General features: G+C 39.2%; 1 protein-coding gene across 1 annotated transcript in view; it reads right to left on the bottom strand.

The window, feature by feature from the left end:
* The window catches only part of tbc1d5 (TBC1 domain family, member 5), a 21,239-nt gene extending 14,499 nt beyond the window's left edge, over positions 1-6,740 (bottom strand). The window contains exons 1-3 of the mRNA XM_005728771.1: positions 6,629-6,740; positions 1,001-1,053; positions 598-716 (exon numbers count right to left, since the gene is read on the bottom strand). Of these exons, the coding sequence (XP_005728828.1) occupies positions 598-697 (100 nt within the window). The 5' untranslated portion in view covers positions 698-716; positions 1,001-1,053; positions 6,629-6,740. The remainder of the gene's footprint in view (positions 1-597; positions 717-1,000; positions 1,054-6,628) is intronic.
* Positions 6,741-9,917: the final 3,177 nt, after the last annotated feature.

The raw sequence follows: 9,917 nt of genomic DNA, 5'->3' as shown, positions 1-9,917 counted from the left end.
TTTTTTTTTTTTAGACGAGGCAATGACAGAGCAACAAAAATGCATACTTAGACAATTTTACTGCATCACAATAACCCATCAGTTATTCTTTTACAAGGCACGCAGTAGAGCAAAGAAGGGGAGCAGAGAAGGTGATTAAAGGAAGTAAAGTAACATACTCTGTTTCTTCTTTATTGGCCGTAATAAGTCTAATTTGGCCTGCAGGTGAACATGCATTGAAGTTGGAGAGCTGTCTATCAGCATTAGTTACAGGAGTGGATCGCTCCACAGGGACGCTCAGTATGAATATTCATCAGTTCCACAACATGCCAGCCACCAACGTTTTCTTTCAGTCACACGTTAACATAAAAAACACACTCAGCCTGGGGGTGTCGCAAGCCACATCTGTGACTCACACTTCAGTCAGCTCAAAATTTTCTTTTTAATCATCTCCAGAATGAACCTAAACTTATCATCTCCATTGTTGTGAGCCTGTTAGTCCCAAAAGGACTGCAGCATTGGTATATTCTGATGTGGGTCTTGGTCCAAGGAAGGGGAAATGGTTACAGGTGTTATCTATAACAGAGGTTTGGAAGTCTTAACTGAAAGTTGACATACTGTTTTCATTCTTGTTGAAACTCTGGAGCGCGTCAAAGCCTGTCTCCTGATGATCTTCACTCTGGAGTGGATGGCGGGTCTCAAAATTGGGATGCTGCATGACTGCGACCCAGCTGGACCTGGAGAATGAGGTAGCAGGTAAGAGCAAAAAAGAGAAAGATATAAAGAAGAAAGATAACTGAACACGATCTCCCAAAAAGTCCTGGTGTTAAAGCACAAACTAAACTTATTTCTTTTAACAGGGACACAGAGCTTCAGTTTCAGCTTCAGAACCTGTCCTGACTTTGCCAACTTTTCATGAACATTGTAGCCTCTGACCTCTTTTTATATAACAGTGCTGGCAAATCAGTCCACCGCAATCAGCAAAGTTTCTCCAAGCACACCATTTGATCTCGGTACTTACTGTCACAGCTTTGTGTTTCTCGTCAGTTGAGACTCAGAAGGAAAGGATCGTTTCTGCAAGTAGAGGGAGAAGGACTGATAATAAAGGGGAAATGAAGGACAAAGCTGCTAAAGGGCCAAAAAGTGAAATATAATACAGTAGAGCAGAAGTAGGCAGCATAGGAAGAAAATTAAAAGACGTTGGTGAAAGAAATGCTTTGTAGAAACACCCAGCACTAAAGACGTAGACTAAAGTGACTGCAGATGCATTTCATAGTGAAGAATAAATCCAACAATTTATTTCTCAAAAAGTATTTTCATGAAGGAGCGACTTGATCAAAATTTGCTTTTTTGAGTTTGATACTGATTTTCAGCAAGTAAAACTACTGAAATATGCTTTATATAGTAAATTAATGTAGTATGTCAGGAAAAAGTCAATGTTTCAAGCAATGCTTAAAAAAAAGAAAATAAAAAAATAGCAGGGTTGTATTTTTAGTTTTTTTTTCCTACACTGTGGCAATCGCACAAAGGGATACGGCATAGTCTCCCTTCAAATGTATTATTTTCAACTTAACATAAAATAAAACACTGACATTGATTACAGTCAGTGAAGAATGGCTGAAATTAACAAGAAGCACTTGAGCTGCCTGATGTTCCACGGTGCTCTTTGTGATACATTGAACATAACTGGTGAAGCTAATGAGGTCATTAAGTAGGCAAATTAATGCATTAATTACTGATGTTTAATGTGAAGAAACTTGTCTTCGCGTGGCTCACGGACAGCAGTGTTTCTGAAACAAAAATCAGCTCTGGCGAGCGGTCAGGACGGGACTTCCGGGGAGCGATCCAAATGCAGGAGGAATGTTGGACGTGGTGCTGAGATTCACAAAGAGACAACCTTCAAGGCGATGATGGATATGACTCTAATTTTAACGGGCACCGTGCCTTCCTCTTTGATCACACCACAAATTAATCTCCGTGTGATAATAATGTAATATTGTTTTTCTCTGTTTTGACTGTAAATTAACGACCAAACATATAATACGAAGAAAACTATTTGAAGAAGTTAGGAGAAACTTTTTCTTTGTTCCCCCCCACCCCCAATGTTCATTTTTCCACATACAAATACATTAATTGATTCATCTTAAAAAGAGAGGATGAAGAGAAAGATTTCCCAATGATTTAATGCCATACTGAGTGCTTTACCAGAACAGAAAGATGGATTCATTAAAAATAAATAAATAAATTCCAAGAAAACACAAACAAAAAACCCCACTATTAATATCCCGACCAGGTAAACCGTGAGCCAAGTACTCGCTGCCAACTTCTGAGAGAAGTTTACTTTTTCCGTGAGACATCACAATCTAGGTTAACCAATCCTGCCTTCGTTCTTTATCCGGCTTGGGATTATTCCATGTTTATGAATATGTTTAGCCTAATGCGCAGGCCTACAGAATAGCACGTGCCCACAAAGCATTGTGTTTTCTTTCGATTTAATAATTGTGGAAATAACACAACAAAGGCATCTCTTAAACCAATTAACCATGTGAATGAAACACTGCTTGATAAATTAGCTACACATGCCATCAAAATAGAAATTATTTTATATGCATAATGTATGCGGCTGTTTTCACGGGGAACATCTGTTCTACTCGAAGACTAATGCTCTCCTTAAATCTGTGTGCTCCCCCCCCCTCCCTGCTTTCCTAAAAAGGACATTATCCTATCAAATAATCGGCACCAGTCCACAACTATGGGAAAAAAACAAACCCCCTCCATAAGAATGGTGTGAATAGGTGTTTCCAATAATAGCATCTTCTGCTTTCAAAGATTGGCATGAAAGATTTAAAGTCTCCTGAGTGAATACAAATACAAGTGGTAGTCATCTTGCATAGAATATTAATTCATATGATCACTGTGACCAAAATTACTCATGCAAAGTACTTTGAAAATTCTTTTCCCTACAGTCTTGTAGTCACATTCGTCGCTTTGTCTCTTCTTTCCAAAAGTAAAAAGTGACTCTAAACTTTAGAGATCACTCATCCCTACTTGTTCTTTGCATAGGCATATCTTATGTGCGTGTCTCCGCAAGCCTTTCCGAGCGAGTGAAAGATGACGCGGGTGTTCGTCTTGAGGCCTCGCCGTGTTAGCACAGCCTTGCCTGAAGCGACTCTTCTCTTAGCCTTCTGCTGCTTTCATTACTTTTTCCCGGAGTCGAACGTAAAATGACATCCCAACTTTACTACATAATAATCAAGGCAAATTAGCTTCTGCATAATTTAATCCACGGCACCTGGAGACACCTCAATAATTCAAAGCACGAATCTTTCATGAAATAATCAAATCAATACATAATGAAATGCATAAATAAATCAACAGGCAAATAACAGCGAGTCCATCTGTTCGGAGGTAGAAGATCACTTACTGGGAATTGCTAACAAAAGCTTGCAAAGCTAAACTCAAACTGTAGCAGTGACATCATCCTGTGTTAGTTTTGCAGATTTTTTAGGATTTGGCTTCTTTAAGTTCTTACCCAAGATGGGATTTCAAATGAGCTATGCGGATGCCCGGGACTGTGGGAAGCACACTGAAATGATTTAAAAATTAAGCATACAGCCTCACTCTAAACACCTCAATCCTTAATAGTCTTCCACAAGGCGTGCAACATAACAGTTCACTTTTCATTTCCCATCACACACATTCGGTCTGAAAGTGAGCTTAAAAACCACAGACTAACACTTCCCATTTGATCTAAGCCAAGAAGCATCACATTTTAAATAGAGCCCACAGTATGCTCAACTATAGGTTCATGATTTTATCTTTGGGGTCTGCTAGAACAGATTTCCACATCTTGGCATGTTTTCATACCATACTGTACACTTCTGCAGAACCTCCTTTTACCAGCTGTGTGAAATGCCTCATTTTAGATGGTCTCTTTACTACCGCCCTCCAGGGAAAGCCTGTCTGCTCTGATAGTTGGGCAACAGCAAAGCAACTGTTCTATGAAGCACATGGGTTGTCTTTCAGAGAGCTGTGCAGTGGTAATGACTCCCCAGAGTTAAACATGTTTAAATTAAAATTAGAACCAGAACAATGAGTGATTCCTGTCCACTTGCCTTTATTACACAGTGCACTATTTGAGCGATGACATTGTGGTTTCCAAAATTACCTCATTTTGGACATGCGTACCAGAGAACGCCAACCAAGAATCCAGCTGAGTTTGCGTTTCAGTGACGGACAATTAAAAAGACAGACGTAACTTCTGAAGGGCCTTCAACCTGCATTCAAACTTCAGACCACCAGATGGCGATATCTGTGGTCGCAAAAACACTTTTGGTGCTGTAGAAATCTATGGGAAAACTGCTCTAACTTGATAACAGCCAAACAACGAAGAGCAAATTACTGCAAAAGTGACAGTCTACTGACCACAACCAAACAACCAACCCGGTGATGACATGTTCTGTACGGGCATGGCTCTAAATATGTTTTAAAAACTTTAAGCGCTTATTTCTTAAATGCAGCTTTGCAGACAGTGTTACATCTATGTCAGTTTTTGAGAGCAGGGCTCCTCGGTGTTACACATAAAGTGTTTCATGTAAATTTAAAAAAGAAAAAGAAAAACAGTGAGAGGGAAAACCGTAATCTGAAGAACTCAGAAGTTGATCGATGACCTCATGGTACGCTTTTATATCATCTATGGTTGCAGCATCCAAGCTGTTTTTTTTTTTTTTGTTTTGTTTTTTTTTAAGGTTTACACAATTTCTGGTTGTCCCTATAAGACACAAGATCAAAGCTAGCAATGGTAATCAGAGACATATTACTCTTAACACCTTAAACAGATTGCCAGTTTATTGATCTTAGTTAACTGACTTAATAACTACGTTAACTAGTTAACCAAATTAATTAGGTTAATTTATGGGGGAAGAAGCCAAAGTATCTGGAGAAAACCCAGAGAGGGCCAGCTGGGGTGGATTCAAACCCAGGCCCTTGGTGCTGTGTGGCAACTTCAACATGTAAAGCTGGCTCTGCAGACTGATGTCTAATAAATATACTTCATGGAAATCATCCATATATATACATATATATATTTTTTCCAGGCTAGATAAGCTGGAAACTAAACCCAGATTAATCAGTTGTATTAAACATTTTGCTGAAGTGCCTGCAGTATTTCCATTTGAAGACATCTGACTGAACTGCAACTACAGTTCTGCTCTCCGCTCGGGGATATGCTTTTTATCATTTCGCATTCAAATTCAGATGTTTTTTTTAAAAGTAGTAATAAACAGTAACAGCTGATCCACAAGAGTCTCAGCAGTTTCATGTGGGGGGAAACTGCTTTTACAGGATGAATATTCAAAGAGGATCCAGCAAACAGCGCTAATAGGAACTGTCAATGGCAGCTTCAGTCAAGACAGCTGATTGTAGTTTAGCAACAGCGAAACACCCCAGCTAAACAAACTCACATGCCTCTACTTCAGCACACAGTGAGAGCTCAAGAGCCTTTATGGTCACATGCTCTGCAAGAGACTGAGAACATGTCTGGAACCTTAGCCTTACCAAAATTCCAAGAACTTGTTGGGTCCTGAAAGATTTAATTACCAAAGATAAAATCTGACAGACATGTGTCTGTACTGAAATGGACAACTTGTTAGTAACATGGGGGAAGAGGACATCCACAAAGAGTCGCAAGGTAAATCTAAAAAATGGGCATTTCTAAAGTGCCTTTTCGCTGATAAAAGCTATTCAGATAAAACTAAGGGGACATCTTGCCTGGACTACTCAATGACATTTACATGTAACCTCATATAAAAGATCACAAGTTAAACAAAAATAATAAAAACACCACCACCAACAACAGCTAGGAAGCATTGCACTAAAGGGAACGAAACTCTGAACGCACAGAAACACTCAAGTCAGCAAGTACTGAACATTTCCTCCAATATTATTAGCAGGCGGTGTGTTTAAGTCCCGGGTCTCGCTCCTTTCTAGTCCAAACGGCCTTTCTGCAGTGCACAGTGTCCTACAGAAAGATTCCCACACGGACATTTGTACTGAACTTCATCTTGGCAGTGTGGAGAAGTATGTGTGAAACCACACGAAACTACACAGGCAGGTGGTGTTAGCTGTTACCAAACCTCTGCACTGCCCTGAACTCGTCACTGAATCTTTCACCCATAGTTAGTCCTCCACTTAGCAAACCCACGATTAGCTGTTTTTCCCCACATTTTTTTGACATCGTAACTTACATCAATGACAAGGTCTGTCCAAATTGAAGCAAAACGTACACAGGGTCCGTCTGGGATGCAGCACGAATGGAGGCTGCCAGGAAGATGATCGAAGCAGAGGGGGCTTAAAAAAGCAAAATAAAACGCCAAACAGCAGCTAAGCTAGCTTGTATCGTCCGTCGGCTAGCAAAGCTAAATATGAACTAAACTTACTCTGGCAGCTGAAGCTCTTCATGTTGATTGAATAAGAGTTGAAACGACAGGAAGCAGGAAGGCTAATATGACATTAGCCTAGCGAGCCAACTCGGGGCCCTGTTATTACTTCCAACACACACACAGCTTCTGCTTTAAACGAGACAAAGTTGCGTCGCACGCTCAGGAACTAGCACCAAAAAGCAAAGCGTTAGCAGTTTTTATTCACGTACCTGTTCGGATCACGCAGGAAGCCTCATTCTGCTCACTCGGGCTCCGCTGATTTGTAAACAGTAGCGTGTCAGGCTCACTGGCTGAAGACCAGCTGACTGGTCACGTGACCCCCGGCCTGTGACGTTCCTGACTGCCTGCAGGTAGCTGGTTGTTCTAGATTTGTCCAAAAGCTAAGCCTTACTTGCTTGTTAAATGCAAAGTAAGGGGGTCAATATATTTCAGCAAAATTGTGCAATAATGTTTAATAATTATTTATTAAGGCTTTGTGGCATTACTTGTATAAGTTCTTTGTAATATATAGTGAAGTTATGCGTTCATTTCATTTGTGAAGATCTCTAGAAGATAGCAGACAGCAGGCTGCAAAGGCAAGGACCCAAACAATTGGCTGCTGGAAGAGGATAAGCAACAACCAGTAAGTTTTACAAAAACAAACAAAGAAACAAAAAACAACCTGACTAAGCAAAGGTTGAACTTTTTATTACTATAACCAGTCTATGAAGAATAAATGCCCAGTAAATGACACCTCTTAGAATTTGATAAGGCTTTAACAACTTCTGATTGAGTTCCAGTAATCTTCATAGCTCTGAATGAAACATGCAAGATATGAAGTTATTCATATTTCCACCAATAGGAATATCCATAGATGAGTTATGAGAGAGGACTGAGTCTCACAGATTGCACACTTACATGTCACAGATTGTACTTCTTCCCACAGCTCTGCACAGTCTCCCCACAAGGCAGGATTGCAAAAAACAACAACAACAACAGCAAAAAACAAAAAACTGAGACTACTCCAGCTACTTTAGATTGCAAAGATAAATAGAGAGAGGAGATTGCAAATTCAGTTACCGATTTATCAGCACAAAGATTATGCCTTTCGGTTCACTTATCTGCATCAGCTAAAACATACTGCTTTGTAAAAGAAAAATATGGGTGGTAAGGCTGTAAAAAAAAAAAAAAAGAATAATGATCTTAATCTGTAATGGCAACATAGAATGTTGAGGTGGATCACACCACCAAGGAGAAATAAAAAACATCATTGAATGAGGAAGAACACCGAAGGGGCTACACAATGTGATGGCTAATTAAAACAGTTTTATGTAGACTTAATTACAGCAATTTCTGAGGTCAAACAAGTCAAGTTTATCCGTGGAGTGCTTTTAACAAACCGCTTTATCACAAAATGCTTCCAATATACAAAACACAAGATGCACAAAAATATAATTAAATCAAAGCAGCGAGATGGTCACAATGGGGAAAAGCGTAAATCCACCTGGTATGTACAGGTGGAGCCGTTAAGTAACATTGCTGATTCAAATGTGTACACTGGTGGTGGTGCTGTGTTTGTGCATTGATGGGGGGTTAACACAAAGCAGGAATAATGACCATTATCGCTATTACCATCATCATCACAGGCATGGCATTTCAAGAGCACCATTATCATCATTATTATAGCTAATATTACTGATGATGAGGCCTCTTTGTTGGCCCTGACTAAGGTATTGTCATGGAAACAGATGACAGAAAAGAGCATAGCTTTATTGAATTACACTATGATGCTATTCTGACCAAATGGGGCTTGAATGCTGCACTGTCTGAGTGGGGTATAGAAGCATCAATGTGAGAAGTCCTGAGGAGCGACAGATGAGAGTCAGGAGCAGAGAGCGGGAGACAGAAACACAGATGAAAATAGCTCTTCGTGCAGATCAAATAAAAGAGGAGCAAAAAGAGACAGAAGACAGAAAACTCCAGCAGTACTGAGGGTCATGTGATTGCAGGGAATCACAGATCCACTGGTACAGAGTGAACTGGTGATCAGCACAGAGGAATATTGTCTGATGGCTGGAAACAATGACACCGATTCACCAGCACAGGGACAGTCATACGAGAGAAAATCATTAGTACTAATAACAATAATACAGACAATGGGCATAACAAGGGTTGATTGATTCAGTCTTTAACAGATCTGTTACAACAGGCTTAACATGGTCACCTGATGAATGAGCTTAATCTTTTTATGTATTTATTTTTGCTTCTCTTACTTGATTCGTAGTGTCTTTTAAAGTATTTCATCCTTTCTTCATATCCAGCTCTTCACATTGCTAACATCCCAATGCGGTATTTTAGTAAGTGCAAATGTAATCTAGAGGCAATATGCTACTTAAGATGAATGCAACCCTCTTTTTATTGTCAGAAAGCAGTAATAGCACGGTGGCCTTCCAGCTATCTTAGCCGCTGCAGATTTTATCACATGGGGGCCATAAACCTGGGAAATATGATGTGCCACTTTCTGTTTTACTTTTAATATATCTGATGAAAAGAGCTTGCCAGAGATGATTCTAGATTAACTATTTCCTGCCATTATCAAAAGATAAATCTTGCCTAAATCTTTATTATTGTCACTTAAATTTTGTGAAAATGGTTTTCTTCTGAAAGATGACCATGCTGAAACAGATTAAAGCAACCAAAAATATACTTGTGATATATGGAGCTCCAAGAGTGACAAAATGAATGAATTAAATACACCATTAAATGATTAATTAAATGTGTCAATAATTAATTTAAATTGGAATTAATTAATTAAATAAATATTGATGACACATTTAATTAATAAATTATTGGCAAGGCAAGGCAAATTTATATGTATAGCACAATTCAACAACAAGGTGATTCAAAGTGCTTTACAGAGACATTAGAAACAAAAACAAATAAAAAGCATGATTTAAAATTGATTAAAACAAGCAAACAAACAAACTAACTAAACACACACATTTCACACCTGTTCGCGCGATCTGAACCCTTATCGTAAGGGGAGCTACCAGTCCTTCTGTGGACGAGCTACTTTCTATTTTCTATTTTATATATTGACACATTTAATTATTTATTTATTTCACATTTTAATTAATTATTGACACATTTAGCTAATTTTAATTGATCTGATCAAGTCAAAACCATTGCTTTGGCCTGGTGGCCATTCTTTTTAGTGGGCGTTTCTCCACACCAGCAACTGGCATGTGGGAAACTAACTGAACTGTACTTTGAAAAAAAAAAAAAAACCCCTGTTTGTGTGTCACCAAATACACTTTTAATATTTTTATTTAGCTGACAATGTAGTGGTTTAATCTTCAGATATCTGGTCGGTTTGTCAAAGAGCCTCTTTGCAAAAGTGCTTCGACGATTTCGGAGATGTCCGCCCAGCCCAGTCTCACGGCAAAGTGTGTGATAGACCTGCTTGCATCGCAAATGCTCGAGCTGTTATACCGCCGACAAAGCTCAGGTCCTGGTACA

Source organism: Pundamilia nyererei, unplaced genomic scaffold, assembly GCF_000239375.1.
Source record: "Pundamilia nyererei isolate P.nyererei 1_Seehausen unplaced genomic scaffold, PunNye1.0 scaffold00030, whole genome shotgun sequence".
Lineage (NCBI taxonomy): Eukaryota > Metazoa > Chordata > Actinopteri > Cichliformes > Cichlidae > Pundamilia > Pundamilia nyererei.
Note: the sequence above shows the minus strand (reverse complement) of the source record. Positions and strands in the feature narration are given on the sequence as shown.